General features: G+C 42.1%; 1 protein-coding gene across 1 annotated transcript in view; it reads left to right on the forward strand.

Moving 5' to 3' along the window:
• Window positions 1–21,041, forward strand: part of LOC138762391 (uncharacterized) — a 307,807-nt gene that overhangs the window by 104,642 nt on the left and 182,124 nt on the right. Inside the window, exons 20-22 of the mRNA XM_069936157.1 lie at window positions 6,070–6,120; window positions 17,591–17,632; window positions 17,804–17,854. Of these exons, the coding sequence (XP_069792258.1) occupies window positions 6,070–6,120; window positions 17,591–17,632; window positions 17,804–17,854 (144 nt within the window). The remainder of the gene's footprint in view (window positions 1–6,069; window positions 6,121–17,590; window positions 17,633–17,803; window positions 17,855–21,041) is intronic.

Below are 21,041 nucleotides of genomic sequence, written 5' to 3' on the forward strand. Positions count from 1 at the left end.
ATTATTCTGAGTGGTGGAATCATTTATATGATTTTTAAAAATTTTTTGCATTGATTATTTATTTCATTTTTATTAGTTTTTTAATACTTCTGAATGTCAGAAGTCAATGCTTCGTTCCTAACATGGTACACAAAAGTGCTGGAAACACTTAGCAGGACATGCAGCATCCATAGAAAGTAAAAAATAACCATTTTGGGCCTGATCCCTTCATCAGGTAAGTGTTGTAAGCATTAGTTATCTTTTACTTCCTATGGATGCTGTCTGACCTGCTGAGTTTCTCCAGCACTTTTGTGTATTGCGCTTGACCCCAGCAGATTTTCTTGTTTAACTCCACTTTGTTCCTAGCCTTCCCTTCCATCAAAATGTGCCAGGGACATTCCAGAGATGGAGCTTTTGCAATAAAGGAGACTGATCGAATAGTTCAACTTGTGTTCTTTATGCATGTAGAGTGGATATTCTAGTGTAATTTTGGCATCCTTTCATGCCTGAAATAGGCAAAATGCAAATGAATTTTTAAGACAACATGTTTGTTCTAATTTTGATAAAGGAGGAACACTCTAAAATAAAAAAGGCACAAATAACATTTTTTATGATATAAAAATCTATTTTTAAGACTTTTTAGGTTTATCAGTAAAGTTTAAATATTTGATTTATTTTTGCAATCATTATTAGATCTGGCATTTGTGTAAGTGGCAATTTGAAGATTGTTATACTCACCCAAGAAGAAAACTTTCTCTTTTACCGTGTTGCTCAGTTTAAAACCACTTTGAGGTCATTTCATTTCAATTTCAAGTGTGATTTACTCTTGTGTCCTGATATAATTTTACTTTGATATACATTGATAACACACTTTGCTCCTCGGGAAAATCCTTTATTGTACATTCCAAGCACAACTAGGTCATCCTGGCACAACAATTGGATTGTGACCCCAAGATTTCTCATTTCCCTTAATTATCTTTCATTCTGTAAAACTTCCCTACTTTGTACTGACAACACACCCAGAGTCACTGCTAAGGTCGAAGTCCTCCTTCTGCCCATTCCAATCTCTCCATTCTTTTGATCCTCCAGCATTTGCTTTCCAAACACTCCTCCTGTCGCCCTACTGTCCCAATCCTAAAATAATCATCATCCCAGTGAAACGCACGTCTGTAGATGCTGTGATTATCGTCAAAACACAGAAAATAATTTGTTTCTTCTATCCATTGCTCAGGTCTATTTTACAACAACTCTTCTAAAAGGCAAACTATATGAAACTTGGTCTTTTTCATCACATAGTTTGCATGTTCATTTGATAAGCTAGCATTGGGTGTTTTTGACCATTTTAATAAAACTATCTACCTATATTGGGATACTGTTGACAAGTCATGATTATGATGGTTCTTTTCCTGCTGTTGTCTTACTTTCATCCTGGCTTAATCAACCTTGCATGTATTGTTAATGTACTTATCCTGGGTAAAAATATTTGCGCTATCAGTTATGATATAATTTACAATTTTAAACTGTAAGCACAACAATTTTTAATCTTAATTTAGTTCAATGTTATGTTATAATATCTCTTAGGAAGCAACCAACATTTCTCTGGAACCTTTTGAATCTTCTCAGAAACCCTGAATCCTAGAAATTTCAGAGGTGCCATAAGGGGTGTACAGGTAGAATACATGAAAGATATATAGGTGTCAGAATGATACCTATATATGAATACCTATGAACATTCATAGGTATGAATGTCCAACATTCATCATGTTAGATATCATTACAGTAATGATATTAATGATATCATGTAATGATATCTGTAATGATATTACCAAGTCCAAAGCCCGCTGCGCAGCTCAGACGGCAAAGTCCTCCTCAGCGACAAGATCTCCATCCTCAACCGATGGTCAGAACACTTCCAATCTCTTTTCAGTGCCAACTGCTCAGTCCAAGATTCCGCCCTGCTCCAGCTCCCTCAACAGCCCCTAAGGCTAGAGCTGGATGAGGCCCTCACCCTGGATGAGACATATAAGGTAATCGAACAACTGAAAAGTGGCAAAGCAGCAAGTATGGATGGAATCCCCCCAGAGGTCTGGAAGGCTGGCGGCAAAACTCTGCATGCCAAACTGCATGAGTTTTTCAAGCTTTGTTGGGACCAAGGAAAACTGCCTCAGGATCTTCATGATGCCACCATCATCACCCTGTACAAAAACAAAGGCGAGAAATCAGACTGCTCAAACTACAGGGGAATCACGTTGCTCTCCATTGCAGGCAAAATCTTCGCTAGGATTCTACTAAATAGAATAATACCTAGTGTCGCCGAGAATATTCTCCCAGAATCACAGTGCGGCTTTCGCGCAAACAGAGGAACTACTGACATGGTCTTTGCCCTCAGACAGCTCCAAGAAAAGTGCAGAGAACAAAACAAAGGACTCTACATCACCTTTGTTGACCTCACCAAAGCCTTCGACACCGTGAGCAGGAAAGGGCTTTGGCAAATACTAGAGCGCATCGGATGTCCCCCAAAGTTCCTCAACATGATTATCCAACTGCACGAAAACCAACAAGGTCGGGTCAGATACAGCAATGAGCTCTCTGAACCCTTCTCCATTAACAATGGCGTGAAGCAAGGCTGTGTTCTCGCACCAACCCTCTTTTCAATCTTCTTCAGCATGATGCTGAACCAAGCCATGAAAGACCCCAACAATGAAGACACTGTTTACATCCGGTACCGCACGGATGGCAGTCTCTTCAATCTGAGGCGCCTGCAAGCTCACACCAAGACACAAGAGAAACTTGTCCGTGAACTACTCTTTGCAGACGATGCCGCTTTAGTTGCCCATTCAGAGCCAGCTCTTCAGCGCTTGACGTCCTGCTTTGCGGAAACTGCCAAAATGTTTGGCCTGGAAGTCAGCCTGAAGAAAACTGAGGTCCTCCATCAGCCAGCTCCCCACCATGACTACCAGCCCCCCCACATCTCCTTCGGGCACACAAAACTCAAAACGGTCAACCAGTTTACCTATCTCGGCTGCACCATTTCATCAGATGCAAGGATCGACAATGAGATAGACAACAGACTCGCCAAGGCAAATAGTGCCTTTGGAAGACTACACAAAAGAGTCTGGAAAAACAACCAACTGAAAAACCTCACAAAGATAAGCGTATACAGAGCCGTTGTCATACCCACACTCCTGTTCGGCTCTGAATTATGGGTCCTCTACCGGCATCACCTACGGCTCCTAGAACGCTTCCACCAACGTTGTCTCCGCTCCATCCTCAACATCCATTGGAGCGCTTTCATCCCTAACGTCGAAGTACTCGAGATGGCAGAGGTCGACAGCATCGAGTCCACGCTGCTGAAGATCCAGCTGCGCTAGATGGGTTACGTCTCCAGAATGGAGGACCATCGCCTTCCCAAGATCGTGTTATATGGCGAGCTCTCCACTGGCCACCGTGACAGAGGTGCACCAAAGAAAAGGTACAAGGACTGCCTAAAGAAATCTCTTGGTGCCTGCCACATTGACCACCGCCAGTGGGCTGATATCGCCTCAAACCGTGCATCTTGGCGCCTCACAGTTTGGCGGGCAGCAACTTCCTTTGAAGAAGACCGCAGAGCCCACCTCACTGACAAAAGGCAAAGGAGGAAAAACCCAACACCCAACCCCAACCAACCAATTTTCCCCTGCAGCTGCTGCAACCGTGTCTGCCTGTCCCGCATCGGACTTGTCAGCCACAAACGAGCCTGCAGCTGACGTGGACTTTTACCCCCTCCATAAATCTTCGTCCGCGAAGCCAAGCCAAAGAAAAGGAGACCCAACATACCACAATGACCACCAGAAAGAATTAGAATTGTAAAGACTTTGTGTCCTAATATAGGAGGACCAAAGGGTCAGCTCAGGACCACAGATAAAAGAACACATTCTAAATCTATGAGATTCCAGTCAGGGTTCGGAACTGAAGTGGCGTTGGGATAAGAGGTGGAAGTTGTGTCCCGAATGAGGGATTGGAAGGAATGAGTTCTTGATCATGGCCAGTAAATAATCTGTGAATACAGCTTGTGGATTACGGTTGGGTGGATCACCAAAAATATTGGAATGGAAACAACCTGGCATGCACCTCTTATTTCTAGATACAAAGTTGTGGATAGAGGGTACATTTCAGTCCTAAGAATTAAACCAGTATTCTTTGCATTAAATATACTGTGAACAAATGTAGATGTATTTTGTCTTCCAAACTTTGGAATCTTGAGTGTGCATTTATATTCTGAAATTCAGGCACAAAGTCACTCAAGTTTCTAGATACTAATTTCTTCACTCGATATGGACATTGGCTTTCGTCAAGTTTATTATCATCTGATTGCAGCAGCCTCCTTAAATAAAAACATTCACAATTGTTTTTATGTTATTGTAAGTTCTGTCAATCTATTAACAAATGTAATTTGACGAGTTTTTTCATTACACTTGCTTCATTTTGATACATGCAGACTTGAACATAGAAGTGTAGTTCTGTACCCAACCCCCAAGCACATTGTAACAGGAGTGAAATTTAAATTTTAGTCAGTGATCTTGATGTGTATGCCAATTTTAAATCATAAAAAATACACAGACATAATCTCAGTAGTCTGCTAAGGCATAAGGAATGTTGGTAATGAGCCTTATGAAAGAGAAGACTTTGTTCTTCCACTTAGGAGACCTCCTATAATGAACATTTCAATCCATTAACACCAATTGCATTCTGGGTCCGAGAACAGTTTCATTTTTATTGGCCAGATAGGACTGTGAGACAAAATATAATTGACTTATTGAATGGCATTTTTGATGGAAGGCATCTCCCGCAAGAATTCTAAATATGTGGATATCATAGAAAACTCCTTTCAGAATAAAGTGTGATATACACTAATGATCATAACATTTCAAAGTCGATGGGAGAAAAATTGAACAAATAAGATAAAACAGGCTTACCATTATACATCATATTTTACAGATTATATTGAACTCAACTGAACTGAAGATCTATTGGAAATCACAATTGGTGATCTATCGAATACTTCAGGTTCTGCATCCCTAACCTTGTCTAATTTCACTTCCCTCCCATTCCCCCATCCCATTATTTTAGAGGCACATTCCAAGTGCAACATGTTGTTGGTTTGCAGACGTGAATAATCTCACACCATACTATTATTCAATCAGCATTCCTGTTCTATACATTTATTATCTATTAAAAGGTGGAAATATCTTTCACAGTGTAAATACAAGAGTCTCAAATGGTTAGTGTGAACAGTTGCTTTTCTCTCCACATTCCTGTCTAAATGTCTTTTTAACATTGCAATTTTACCTGTTCCCAGAAGCTTGTTTCACCAACCAACCAACCTTGTCTGGAAATCTTAGGAAAGAGACTATTAATATTTACCTTATCAATGCCTCTCATATTATACACCCCTCATCTTCAATCCCACCAGCCTCTGCATTCAGGTGTTTAAGAAAAATTTGGATGGATACACCTGAAATTGTCCAGATGAAATTGTGCAGTGATGTGAAATGACCTGGAAGTGGTTTTAAACTAACCAACACCATAAAAGAGAATCTTTTCTTCTTGGGCAAGTATAACGATCTTCAAATTGCTTCTTACACAAATGTCAGGTCCAATAATGATTGCAAAAAGAAATCAAATATTTAAACTTTACTGATAAACCCATTGTCTTAAAAATATAGATTTTTATATCTTAAAAAGTTTTATTTGTGCCATTTATTTTAGTGTTCTTCCTTTATCAAAATTAGAACAAACATGTTGGCTTCATTGCATGTAGTCATCTAGATTGTTCATGTGATATGTCATTAAATGCTGTTTGCTGAAAGTAATCTGCAGTGCTTCCAAAATTTAACTAGTGAACTTTTGCATAGATTAATTTCATATCATAAACATTGTGTCTGCAGATTTATTTTTAATTTTTCACCAAGAGCCGGTCATACCGAGTGAATAATTATATGTTGAATATGTATAGCCACAGTAGACTTCTGTAAATGTAGAATTTGAATTGAGCCAAGAGAAGTTATCAATTTAATTGTTGACTGCAGTTGGCTCTTAAATGACTTTCAGATGAAGAAAAAGCAGAATTGGCACGCTTTGGACCTTCTCACACCGTGGCAGGTATATTTTGCATAAAAATAGTAAGTGTTTTTTCAGATTTATATACCTTTCAGAATATTATCCTTGAAAAGAAAAATCACAGTTACTAAATCTTGTGTAGCTTCAAATGAGGTAGGGAAAGGATATAAAATTAGGTCCTTGATTTAATGTGCTCAGTTTATACCGTTAATTTTTCAATTTATGTCATGGGGGAACTCCACAAGCTTGTGTAATTGAAAATGAAAACCTTTCTTTACCACTTGCATAGCACAGAAAGATGCTTAATGGTCCATCATAGCTGTGTCAGTTCTTTGAGAAAGGGATCTAATTGGACCCCCTGCTAACCTTTTCCTTTGAAATTTTATTAACTTTTAAAGAATTTATAAAGTCTGCCTTCACTTCTATTCAGAAAAACCATTTCCTCATTCAAAGAATGAATCTAATAATTAGGTTATTTTGCATTTTCTTTCTCTTGCTACCCTCCAGCTGACTGCTATTACAAATAGTTTTATTGATAATTATTCTGTCAAAACCTTGATTAAATCTCCCAGACTTTAGGATGATAATTCTAGCTTTTTGAGTTTTGCTACTTTGGTATGTTTGGTCTTTTTTTAAACTTTATTCCATTCCTGACTCTGATAAAATTATATTGCTTGTGTTATTTTCTGTCATCAAAATGCTTTATTTAAATGTCATCCGCTGCTTGTGATTTGTCATCTTAGAATCCCATCTGTGAGTCACTCATCACTCTAAGTCAGAAAGTTGTAGTTAAAATCCCATCATAAAGTATTGGTATCCTTTGAATGGGACATTAAATTAAAGTCTCGTCTCCTCTCGAATGGATGTAAAATGTTGCCTTGGATGACTTCTAAAAAAGATGGGAATTTGGCTCTAGTGTAGTCATTCAAGTCATAATTGTGGGAGCTTGGTGTACACAGATTTTAATTTTTTTAAATTGCAACACTAAAAGAGTAATTTTGTCAATTTTGTCTGTACCAGTCTATAAAGTGCTAACAAACCTATCGTCACCTTTCAAATCTTGGCCTGCAGCCCTGTAGATCAAAGCTTTTCAAGAAACACACCTAAGAATTTTTTTTGGCTCTGTCATTTTCTGATAGAGAAAAAGAAAATTTTTTCATCATCTTCCTTCAGATCTTTCTACTAGTTTAAATTTATGACTTTTGACCATTCTGTCAAGGGATATAGGTTCTTTCTCTTTACTCTGTCTATGTACCTCAGATGATGTGGATGTGATTAGAGAAATATGTATTTCCCACACTAGAGAGACTGGAAAAATAGGTAATAAGAATTTAAATTAATTAATAGAAGGATAAATGAAGACATTAAGCAAAAATTATTTGAATAAAGTTGACAGCAATAAGGATGAGAGGCGGAAATGAACATGATATTTAAAAATTACTTGGATATGCATCTGAAGAATTGTGACTTGCAAGGGATTAGATCTATTCCTGGAAATTGGAATTAGGTTGGGAATTTGCTTGAAGTGATGGGCTAAATTGCCTCTCCTATGTCATAAAGTTTTCATTTACCTTCATGGCGAAGGATACGTCAGATATCCCTGTGGTGATACACCACTAGCCTTTTGCAGTGGGCGACCTGTGCATCTGCAGGAAGATCACCGGAGGACAGACCACACCCGTTCGGCTGCCAATCATCTGACGGGATATAAGACACATCTGGCCTCTCGAGGTCAGTGACACGTAGTTGCAGCTAACTACAGCAGAGACTTGAAGTAGAATAAAGACTATTGTTCAGTCTTCCAAATCTTGTGTCTGCTTACTGACACGACAGTGCATCACAATTTATTCTATTTAAAATTTAAGTTGCCATGGAGAAGCTTCTAAGCGCCGGGAGCCTCAAAATCAACCCATGTCACCCGGAAGTTTGAAGCATGCTTCAAAATCTGGAGGCACACGATCAAGCAGTCATCGAGACACACGCCGACATCCTAGACTCCGACAGGAAAAAGCTCGTACTGCTCCACTTGAAGCTGGGTCCCTGAGCCTTCCGGATCCTCAAAGACTGCACTGAGTACCTGGAGGCGTTGAACACCCTGGAAACCAAGTATAAACCCCCAATGAATGTGGCCTTCGCCAGGAACCTCCTAAGCATTCATGCCCAGCAGCCCAGAGAGACAGCGGAGTCCTGCGTGAGTTGGCCCAACCGTGCATGGCCGAACCCAGGGTGACCAAGACGGAAGCCGAAAGACTGATCAGGGACCCCTGCGTCCGAGGTATGCGCTCTAGAGCCATCAGGCAGAAGCTACTAGAGAACGATATTTACTCCCTGGCCAAAACTGCGGAGGTAATCCGATCGTGGAGGCAGCAGTCCAACACACCGAAGCCTTCGACTCCAGACTCTCCCAGGTCTCCTCGTGGACAGCACAGATCGCAGCTGTAGCCCAAAATCAGCTGTTGGACGAGAGCATCACCGCTCCAGTCACCCCACGCCCTTGTAAATATTGTGGGTCTCAATGTGGATTGGATCGGCTGGTCACCATGCGTCCAGACCAGCCCTGGGCCATGTCAGCACCATCCCGTTAAGATGCCACATCCGCAGACTACAATGATGTCACTTTTGCTTCATGGAGTGACGTCACTTCTGCCACCCGCAATGACGTCACTTCCTCCGGTGTGACCGGTACAGCCGAAGAAAGCCAGCTATGCCACTACCACACGCCCCCACGTGGTGCTGCCATCTTGGGCCGGGTGGGTGCAGGCTCCATAGTCACTCGAGGCCTCCCAGGCCTACACTCTGCACACAGCTGACCTCACCAGAACCGACGATGACGTGGTCAAAACAGACACTGACCAGGCCGCCCTCCTGATGCACCCCACACGTGTGGACACCGCCGATCGCCACCCACCGCACCTCACACCTACAGAGAATGCCACCAGCCAATTCTCACCTCTCTCGACGCACCTCACGCTTGCAGAGGATGACACTGGCTGCAACTTGCTTCCACCATTGGGGAACAGTGACCCAGACCCAGAGATGGTCCTAGAGGCCACCACACTGTCCAGAGACATCCCTCATGGCCTCAGGCCCTCCATAATGGATGTTGAGATCAATGGGCAGGTAACAAAGTGCCTACTTGACAGTGGGAACATCGATAGCTTCATTTACCTGAATGTGGCCCACTCTCTGAAACTCAAAATTCACCCTACCACCTTCTCTATCGCCTTCGCCGCCCAGGAACGAACCATTAACACCCTCAGGCACTGCTCTGCTGATCTGACTGGGGGTGGGGGGGTGGGGTGGTGGAGATATACATGGGGATCAGGCTCCTGGTCATGCCCAAACTCTGCGCCCAGACCTCCTGGGCTTAGAATTTCACTGCCATTTGCAGAGCATCACCTTCGCCTTTGGGGAGGGCCCTACCCCCACTCACGCTCCACAGCGCGCTGTCCAACCAGCCTTAGCCAATCTGCGGCCTCTCCACGCTGTGTTTCACCCCCTGTCCTCTTCGCACACCAGACTGCAAGCTGATACCACAAGAAGTAGGCACTATTGCGCAGCTGACGGAGACTTTATCAAGGCAGAGGTGCAGCAGCGGCTTCTGGCGGAAGGTGTCGTAGAACCCAGCAACAACCCGTGGAGAGCCCGTCCTGGTGGTCAAAGTGGGCAGTAAGCTGAGGATGGTCATAGACTATAGTCAGACCATTAACCGGGACACCCAGCTGAATGCCTACCCCTTACCGAGGATAGCTGACATGGTCAACGAGATAGCCCGCTACAGGGGCTTCTCCACTATTGACCTAAAGTCGGCCTATCACCAACTCCCCCTCCACCTGCCTTCAAGGCAGATGGGCACCTCTACCAGTTCCGCCGAGTTGCATTTGGGGTCACTTACGGGATCTCCATCTTCCAGTGGGAGATGGAGATCACATGGTAAACTGGCACAAATTAAAGGCGACCTTACCATACCTGGATAATGTCACCATCTGCGGCTACTACCAGCAGGACCACAATGCCAACCTGGAGAGATTTCTCCAGTCGGCCGCGAAGCTGAACCTCATGTACAATAAAGAGAACTGCGTGTTCAGCACCACCCTCCTCACCATCCTGGGGTACATGATGTCATTGGCCCGGATCCAGAACAGATGCGCCCATTAATGGAGCTACCCCTCCCCCATATGCTCAAGGCTCAAGCCCTCTGCAGGTGCCTTGGCCTTTTCTCATACTACTCACAGTGTGTTCTCCGCTTTTCAGACAAGGTCTGCCCACTGGCCCAGGCCACCACCTTTCCCCTCCCACCTGAGGCATAGCGGATGTCATGATGCATGCCATGGATGAGGACTCCCCTTTCCAGGTGGAGAGCGATGGCTCTGAATTGGCCCTTGCCGCTATCCTTAACCTGGAGGGGCGCCCTGTCGCCTTCTTTTCCAGGACCCTCCACGGTTCCATTGATGACTGAGTCTTGAACATAGTTTCAAATATAAGGGTGCAGTCATTTCAAATTGATGAGTGAAGGAATTTCTTACAGAGAATACTCACTAGAGATTTTTTTTGAAATATTTTGGAAATGATGGGAAACTGGCATACCATTTTGAATTGGGGCTGGGGCAGATCATGTTGCATAGCAGTGAAGGCTTGAGGGGCTCAATGTTGGACATCAGTTACTATGTTATGCATTCTGTAATCTTAATTTTCTATAATTCCATTATGCTGTTGTTTTGATACGATTTGTAACAACTGTTATGACAAATTAATACTTTCTGACTTCAATCCATAAAAGTCAGCTAAGCCATTCTCTTATTGACAAAATGGATAAGATCACACTATCTAAACTCCAGATAAGCTTTGACATGTCATCTTTTCATTCATGGCTAAAGAGACCAAAAGTCAACCTTTTTAAAAAGGTGAAACCTATCTATTTCTATCTAAGTGTTAAAGTGTTTCTGCAGTCTGGATTACTAACTTTCTTGTTTCTCTACATAAACATGCCACATTTATGAAGCAACTCTCCATGAGCAATTTTCATATTGGCTTGAAAAATTATCAATTATTATTGTCATCTGTAGCTATCTCATGTAGCTTCTAATTCCAGAATTGTTATCAATCTGTTTCATTGTTCTGTGCACATGTTTGAGTTCATCTCTCTAATTGCACAGCAGATTAAAACTTAAATTCACGCTTTGTGTGAAATGAGAATATAAATGAACTAAAATATGCCTTCTGCACTAGGCATATCATTGATGCCTTTCTCATTTGCTTTCAATTCTCAAGGACTTGGTAGATGTCAAGGAGAAATAACTACGAGGACGTGAGCTTCAGAGTCAACTTCAGGAGAGTTTTTTTAGAGCGAGATATCTCAGAGAGCAGTCCCTGTAACAGCCAGGGCTCAGCTCTGAACTATACAGTTGAACAGCTCAAATTTATACCAGTGAAGTAAACAAGTTAGTTTGTAAAGTCATCAGAATGGATTACAATGATAATAAGGAGTTGATCACATCCCGGGAAGTGAAGGTTGTCCAAAGAACATAGTGTGGTTAAAGTATTTATTAGAAAACAAAGAAAGTTATCTAGAGATATTCTTTAACGGTTTCTTAAATGTTATCATTAAATTCTTAAATGTTATCTGGAGTTATTCTTTAGCAGATTTGCACATTGTTAAGGTCAATTCAGCTGTTGACCATTTTTCTTCCACAATTCCTTCCTTTTAGATCAAGGATCTACAGGAAATGGAGGGTCGTACCCTTCGGGAAAAGGGCGCATTTGCACACACTGCATTATTATAATTTTGATCTCTCATCTGCAACATCCCTTTACGGTCATTTTAGAGCATCTAATTGCTTAATTAGCTGCCTCCTTCACTTGTACTATCATTAACTTCATTTGGCACCACATAATACATGTTAAAAGGAACAGCACAGTCAGGGCTATCATTAAAATTATTATGGGGTGGAGGGCTACTCTTATTAGCGTGTTGGCTTTTGGAGACCAACCACTGAATATGTCCCACCAATGGTACGTTGACAATTGAGTGACCTGGTCTTCTACACGGATTAACTGACCCTCCTTGTAAGTTAAATCCACTCTGGCTTGACTTATGTTTCGTCCTAATTTTCTCATCAGGTGGGTGATTTGCTCATTTTCTTTAATCAATCTATCCAAACGGGTATAGTTAATAAGGGGAGTGAGGAGTTGCTGGCGGTGTGCAATGTGATAATCTTCTACCTGCCTCCAGGTTCCCAATACAATCCTCCCCTCGGAGGTCACACCACTCACCAATCATGAGACAATCAATATCTATGTACATTACAAGTCAAAATGTTAAAAATAACAATACTGATTAAGTGGGTCAATATATTCACTAGTGCCATCTGAATGCTGGACAAGGTACATAGTCAAATTCAATGACAACACTCACCAGCCCCCGCACCCCTGACCAAACAGGGTTATTGTGTTACCAATAGGGCAGGATGCTATGTGAGCTGCTCCCCAGTGTCAGAGGGGAGGATAGAAAAAGGAATTTGTTTGGTCACCAACTCCTATGCCTGGGTTCTCGGTTTAGCTGGCAAATGTGTGCGCCCTTACCACCAACATCTGCGAGCAGGCAATGCAAGGTCATCCATCAGGTGCCAGAGCCCTCCTCAGGCACAGAGCCCAGATACCTGTCACTGTGCTACCCCATGGTGAGGCAGGGGGCAGGCCAGCAGGTATTCAGCCAGGATGTACCAGGGGTGTCTGCTTTTCTGGGCTGACATTTGACACCTGGATGCCATTCCTGCTCACGTTCTCTTTCAACGTGTGCCCCAAGTGCCTGTGTTGGATCCCTGTAACTCCAGGAGGAGTCAGGACACAAAATTAGCCAATTTAGTGTTTTTAAATAAAGGCTCCCACAGCCCCCACCCCATGAGGTGTTTTTCTGTTAATGGGAGTTTCTGGGGTGATGTCGTCATTGCAAAACAAAATATATACGTTTCCTACCATGGTCTGATCACAAACTGTGACTTTACATCCACACTGCGATTATGTATCTATAAGTTTCAATTTCTCTGAGTGTTCTTAGAGACATTATGCATTGTAAAAAAAAATCGCAGCTGAACATGGAATTTAAAAAAAGTTAAAGATTTGACAAGGTAGAATGTCCAGCGATAGTTTCCAGAGCAACAGCTGTTCTCTTGCTGATTTTTTTTTCATTTCGGTGTCACTGTCCAGGTGCTCACAAATTCATAAACAACCCTGAGGAAAGTGTTGGCCGGTGTCAAATGGATTGTAGCGAGTGGTGGCACCAGGCAGAAATCTTCTTCAGAAGACTAGCAGGACTCTGCACCCTTGGATCTTCTGCCGGAGATTCCATTCAGCACCTGCCTTACTGGCCGAGATCTGTAATGTAAAAGGAACACCAGCCTGGCAGGGGAGGGGGCAAGAGACAAGTGCTTGTTCAACAGCTTGCTTTGCTGTGTCAAAAGCAGCCTGTTCTGGTCCCCAAAGGAATGTGGCTTTCTTATGGGAGACCCTAGAGGGTGGTTCAAAGAGTATGGTCATCTGGGGTATGTTCTGCTGCCAATAACTTAGGAGGCTCACGAGGCTCTGGGAGTCTTATTTGAGGGGATGGCAAAATTCAACGTTTCATTCTTGGCAGTCTCAGAAATATCTCTTTGGCCTGAGCACCATTGGATCCCCAGAAACTGGACATTCTGGTTGGAGCACTGCAAACTTTCAATATCAATGAGCTAGCACCTGAGGGAGATTAGAATGTGAAGGGCCTCTGAAACAAAATGGTATAATGGACAATTGACACCTCTGGGAGAGGTTGAATAGGATGTCTTTGGCTTGGCTTCGCGGACGAAGATTAATGGAGGGGTATGTCCACGTCAGCTGCAGGCTCGTTTGTGGCTGACAAGTCCGATGCGGGACAGGCAGACATGGTTGCAGCAGTTGCAAGGGAAAATTGGTTGGTTGGGGTTGGGTGTTGGGTTTTTCCTCCTTTGCCTTTTGACAGTGAGGTGGGCTCTGCGGTCTTCTTCAAAGGAGGTTGCTGCCCGCCAAACTGTGAGGCGCCAAGATGCACGGTTTGAGGCGATATCAGCCCACTGGCGATGGTCAATGTGGCAGGCACCAAGAGATTTCTTTTGGCAGTCCTTGTACCTCTTCTTTGGTGCACCTCTGTCTCAGTGGCCAGTGGAGAGCTCGCCATATAACACGATCTTGGGAAGGCGATGGTCCTCCATTCTAGAGACATGACCTACCCAGCACAGTTGGATCTTCAGCAGCGTGGATTCGATGCTGTCGGCCTCTGCCAGCTCGAGTACTTCGATGTTGGTGATGAAGTCGCTCCAATGAATGTTGAGGATGGAGCGGAGACAACGCTGGTGGAAGCGTTCTAGAAGCCGTAGGTGATGCAGGTAGAGGACCCATGATTCAGAGCCGAACAGGAGTGTGGGTATGACAACAGCTCTGTATACACTAATCTTTGTGAGGCTTTAATCCACAAAGACTTCCACAGAGCCAAGGCTGGCTGTAGCTGCAGTAACTCTAAGAGAGCTTCGGGAGGCCGGCGCAGGCTTGTATCCCCGAGGGTGATTAGCACCTGACTGGGTGGGGCTTGATCCCTTCAGGCCGACTGATTGACAGCTGGCCAGCTGTTGTCCTGTCCCCTTACACTCCTGCAGGTACAGAGGTTTCCACCTGCAGTTGTCCGGCAGTACACTCCTGCAGGTACAGGTGTTTCCCCCTGCAGTAGGCCGGTGGTGTACCACCACATCCACCCATGTCCCTCTAAAAAGTGGTTCCCAGAATTGTATACCAAATTGTTGGGCAATAGGCACAAATCTACACCACAGGGATGGGCCAACTTCCTCAGCTAACTGCATGGTGATATTGCATCCTTCAGATCCATATTGGATGTACCTATTATCTGGGCACAGCCAATATTAGAATAGTTTAACAGTGTCTTCCAGGTCTCAGCATGGTGGGACAACAGCTTCCTCTCTAATTGGGTCTTCAATAATTGCTGCATTATGCCATTAAGAATGCAAAAGGTGGCTTTGTTGGCTGTAACCATTTGGTATACCAAGTTCTCCACCGCTGCCAGTCTAATTGCTTTAATTTATACATTTGAGCAAGTTGCGGGAGCATACAATTTAACAGTGTCTGCACCGCGAGGGGTTGGTTTTCCTCAAACGGAACTTCAGCATTTTCGTCCCAAATAATTTTGAACCGCGCAACAAATCCCGAGAAATCTTCACCTTTCTTTTGAAAGGTACAGGCTACTGTCCTTAAATCTGACCGCATTTTAGCGCACCACATAATTGATTCCTTCTCTCTATTCTGCAGCCAGTTTTCTAGTGATTTGTTCCCTTGATCTACTAACTCGTCATTTTGTCTCCAATCTCCCTCCTCATCAGGCGGGATCAAAAAATTTCCCTGACCACTGGCCACCATGCCACTTAAGCCGCCTGAAGTAGGGAGCAGATATCTCCCGACAAGGGGTGATAGATGACACAAGTCTGCTGGTGAAACGCAATGGGTCTTTTTAAGGGATCGGTGGCTGTGGTAATCATGTTGCGGTCCTCTCCTGGGGACCACGGTTTAAGAACAGATACATCACCAGTCATTACTCAGGGAAGCTGGACCGTATAGTCGACCCTGGCCTTTGGTCTAGTTCTTCTGTCCCCGGGCAGTTCCTCTTTACCTCTCCCATCTTTCCTATCCCATTCGTCAGGCCCAGTGCAGGAGTTGGGGGAGGCCGCCTGTGATGCAGGGGCCTCCACAGGAGGTTGTTGGGGCAGTGGTTGCAACTGCAAGGGGTCAGCCTGTTGAGCTGGGGGTTGTGACGGATGGTGATTCCTGTAAGCCATAGCCATTTCTATTAACTCCCAGTCTTTGTTCGGATCTAACAGAGGATATAGGGGTTTCACTTCTTCAACCATTGTAGGGATGGGAGCCAATGATCGAGATGCATATGGGGGAGGTTTGGAAGATTGTGCATCCAACTTATTATCCAGATGTTCTGCCTCCCCTTGGTTCCTTTTGTTTAGGGGGCTGATGTCGCTTGGCAATCTTCAGCCATTAGTATCCCATGTGGGATCCCCTCCTTCATTATCAGTGCTTTCCCACCAATCATTTATTAACTGTACATTAAAACTCCCTCCGTACAGCCACTCTCCCTCAGACCACCCCTACAAGTCACTGGAGAAGGGGACAGCCCATTTTCAGGTCCCAGTTTCTTTAATTACAATATCGGCAGGCGATCCTGGCGGCACTATCAGATCACCGACCAGTTGCCAACTCTTATTTACCTATTGACCTCGTCTTACTGTCCTTTTATTCATTGGTGGTCACTTGGGGAGTCCCGGCGGTCCTCATTCCTTTGATGGGTTGGGAACAGCTTTCCCTGCTCGCCTGACACAGACTTGATTTCCCATGTCGGGTCTGTATCTGAAAATAAACACCCACAAGGTGCCACGCAAACAGTACAACACTTACTCTAACAGAAAATTCTACAGCACTGTCACCAGTGCTCTCCTTTCCGTTGTGCTCGCAACTCCGACCTAGTTTTTTTTAATGGTAGCTACCCTGTGCCTCACCCCCTTTCAGCTGGGTTCTTGGCAGCTACAGCCCCCTCCTTGTGAGCTGTGTTGGAAAACAAAGTCCCCTTTCAGCTAGGACTTCCAATTTCTCCTCCTTCCTTAGGTTCGTTTCTTTTGTGGATCCTCGTGCAAGTAGAGGACCTGCCAACTACACCATTCTGTCGAGGAGAAATAACAACGAGGATGCAAGCTTCAGAGTCAACTTCAGGAGAGTTTTTTTAGAGCGAGATATCTCAGAGAGCAGTCCCTGTAACAGCCAGGGCTCAGCTCTGAACTATACAGTTGCACAGCTCAAATTTATACCAGTGAAGTAAACAAGTTAGTTTGTAAAGTCATCAGAATGGATTACAATGATAATAAGGAGTTGATCACATCCCGGGAAGTGAAGGTTGTTCAAAGAACATAGTGTGGTTAAAGTGTTTATTAGAAAACAAAGAAAGTTATCTAGAGATATTCTTTAACAGTTTCTTAAATGTTATCATTAAATTCTTAAATGTTATCTGGAGTTATTCTTTAGCAGATTTGCGCATTGTTAAGGTCAATTCAGCTGTTGACCATTTTTCTTCCACAGTAGATATATGTATTTGCTTGATGGCCTATTCCATTTAAGAGTCTTTGGCAATAAACCAAATTATCAACCTAAGTTGTGTACTCTCAGGCAGCAAATATTGCTGCTCTTTCCATTTTGGAACTTGCATCCAAGCAACTTTCAAAACTGTCTTTTTTCCATGATGCATATATTCAGACAAAAGAAAACTGTTTGTCTCATCAAATTCAATTGAGCCAGCCTGAATAGGACCACACTTTGGTGTACATAGTCCTGAAGATATTAGTTTCATAAAATCATAATATCTTGATAAAATCAGAAGATTGCAACGTTTATTTATTTAGAATTGTGCTGACTTTAGTGACCCTTAAATATCTTTCAGATGCAGGGTTGGATTTCTATGAAGCTTCTGAATATCTTACAGGTATATTTGGGGATGAATTTGCACATACATTTTTACAATTAATCAGGTATTATTTTCTTTTATTTGAGGAAACTTACCTTCAAATAATATTCCTGATTAACCCTAAGTAAAAGGTTGCATGTAAAGATTTAAATACTGATGATCACAATTTTTCTCTAATTTTTTTTTCAGTTTTAACTTTCGCGAAGTTTGATCTCATTGGATCTTGTCACCATTTGCAAGGTATTGTTTGGGATGAATTAAAAATTATTTTTCACTGAGATTAGAAACATTCATTTTTCTTTGCAAGTGTCGAGACTTGTAAAGATTAATTATAAATTTATAAATTTATAACCATATAACAATTACAGTACGGAAACAGGCCAAATAATGGATCCTATTCCATTTTTACTGCTACTCAGTCTTGATCATAGGCCTATTGACCATTAACTGATTGGGTGAAACATCATCATGAATCAGAAGTAGCAATTGAATGACCATCTCTGCCTTCTTTGAAACACTGATACCAGTTTTCAGCTTCAGCTAATTTGATTAATTTCATGTTGTATTACAAAATGGGCAACATGAAAGACTACAGGCCCAGATTAGATCCCAGTCACACTGTTAAAGACTATCACTCCAGAACTATCTATATGTACAAAATAATAGGAAATGTTGCCCTATAAGACTTGTCCAAAATCAGGACAAGTTCAGTTGGGCAAATTAACCTAATTATCAGCAAATTGATGATAGGAGCCTTCAATTATGCTGTAAAGGGCCACTAACCAGTTGCATTTTGGCTAAGGTCTCAACACCAAGCCTCATGACAGTCTTTTGGTCACCTCCCCCACTATTCCTATCAAATCTTCAACTATGTTGAAATCTGCCATTTCATAGCCAAAGAATTGTGTTGCTTTAAACCAAAATTCCCTGGATTTGTTTATGTTTATGGCTTTGTGCAGGTTTGTATAATTTTCAAATAGTTTTCTTGAGTCCCAAATTCAAATAATTATATGTGGACATATATTAATATATGAACCTTTGCACAAAGTTTTATCTACTTAGGATGTATGAATGCAAATTCATACAATTTTTGATTACTAAAATTAATGAATATAAAAATTAATTCTGGTGAATTCTGATGAATTCTGGTTTGTGATAATAGATGTTGGCATTATATATTCATAAAATATAGCTTGTGTAGAGAAAACTGAAAACCTGTATTAATCTTTTGGTTTGAATGTGTCCTTGAAGAAAGTATGTTTTATCAAACTTTCAACCAATTTCTTATCCATGCCACAAAGGTTCTTTCAGTTCTATGCTTCTCAATTCTGGGAATAAATTATTGTACTTAATTAAATACCTCCTGACAATTCATGTGGCTGGCATCCACTTATCTTTTTCTGCTCGCCTGCCATGACTCATCTTTGACATAAAGGTATATTGTTGTCCTTTAGCAACTTAAGTCTGTACTTTCACTTACCCTCTATGAGACTCGTGCAATTTGGAGGACCCAATTTTTTCTCTAAATCTATCTATACAATGAAGAAAATGGTACATAATCTGCACATGGGCACAATTCGTGATGTTGTGACAGGGCATACATTAAATTCTCATTTTCAGCACTTTTTGGAATATAATTTTAGATGTAGTATAAGAACATGAAACAAATGCAAATTCACTGTACATCATTTGTGAAATTGCACTATAAACTTGTGTGAATAGAAAGGGTGTAAAGATTTGTGAGCATATTGCTGAGACTAGTGTGTTTAAGTTGAAGAGAGTCAGGGGCTGGTTTTTCTTTCCCCCAGAGTATAGGAGGCTGAGGATGTTATACCCACGCTTCCTGTCAGGTACAAAATGTACAGCAGAACCACAAAGTACAAAACATAGATTTTATTGAGTCCCGCCAGCGGGTATAAGCAATATTAGTTTCGGGTAAACAATATCACCTTTAGCTAATACAGCTGCTCATTCAAAGAACCCAGTCGAGGGGTACAATATTTAAAAATAATTCTCAAATACAAATTTGAGAGGAACCTCTTTGAAACTATTGTTGCAAGTTAAGGCCTTACAGTCGTTATTTGGACATTTCCAAAGACGGGAAATGATTGAAGTCAATTGTTTTTTTCACATGGACATGTTATAATTAAAATATATAAATTTGTAGAATATAAAATTAGAAGTAGTCTGGAAAGCTGCCCCAATAAACAATGACTTCTGTGCTCTGTATGCCTCAGTTTCAGTCATTCATTAACACTTACAAATACCAGTTTCATCCAAAGCAGGAAGCCATTGATACCAACAATAGAGAGGGAAGCTGCTAGGGTGATGTTCTGTGAAGCCTAGGTCTTGTTGGTGCCTTCATTGTGATATACGCATCCTGTAGCTTTTGACAGCTAGATCGCGTCTGATAAGTAGTGGAGTCAATTAGCCGTGTTTGGGCAGGAAGTCGATTTATGAATTGGAGTCCAGTTGACAAGTTCGCATCGGTCGGCAAGGCATTTAGCATCCTTATGTTAAAGGCATTTGTAAGACATTATGGATTTTAGAACCTGGGGGTACTGTGATTACTTGGAGATGATTTGGGGAGAAGAGATAATCGATTCTAAGTTCTTGTCTGGAATGTTTCTTGGCTCAAACTTATCTCTCCCTCCCACCCTGTTCTTTGGAAGCCTGTGACTTTATTTCTGTTATAGAGGAAAATCTGTGCTGGTTTTCTCATAATTGATATTTCTAGATAGCCTATAAACACAAACTTCAACAAGGGGTGATCTTTTAGAAGTTTTTATGTTTATGGTTTTGTGAGAGGTATGATAAGGTGGAGAGTCACAATCTTTTATCCCAGGTTATGGGAGTCTAAAACTAGAAGGCGTAAGTTTAAGATGAGAGAGAAAGATTGAAAGGGAACTTGAGAGGCATGTTTTTCACACAGAGAGTGGTATGACAGATTATGTTTTATTTTATATTGTATATAGATATGCTTTAAAGGAGATAAATTGTGGCAGATTTTTTAGTGTAGGTCACAAATAAGCACTTCACAACACAAATCTCATTTAAAATGCCAGAGCTTGCCTCAAGCCAGACACTGCAAGCTCTGGGTGCCTTTGCAAAAACTTTGAAGGATGCCTACAAGGTGTTAATTGGACATGCTGTGGAGTAATGGATTCTTGTTTTGGAAAGCAACAGATTAACAAACTCAGAAGACTCGTCTGGTGCTGCAGTCTATCTGAGTACAGTTTGCTGTTCTAGGAAGGTAATGAGGTTTTGCAAGCAGAGAGAGTAAAACAGGCTTTTCTCTGACAGAGAGAGAAAAAAAATTCAGTTCTACAGTTCAGCAGCAGCAACTGGGACTGGAACATGACAAGCTGGCAAGCTTGTGGAAAAACCCCATTTTGAAGGCAGGTTGTGAATTCTTAGTTCAGCCTGT

The sequence above is a fragment of the Narcine bancroftii genome, chromosome 4 (genome assembly GCF_036971445.1).
Source record: "Narcine bancroftii isolate sNarBan1 chromosome 4, sNarBan1.hap1, whole genome shotgun sequence".
NCBI classification, from domain to species: domain Eukaryota; kingdom Metazoa; phylum Chordata; class Chondrichthyes; order Torpediniformes; family Narcinidae; genus Narcine; species Narcine bancroftii.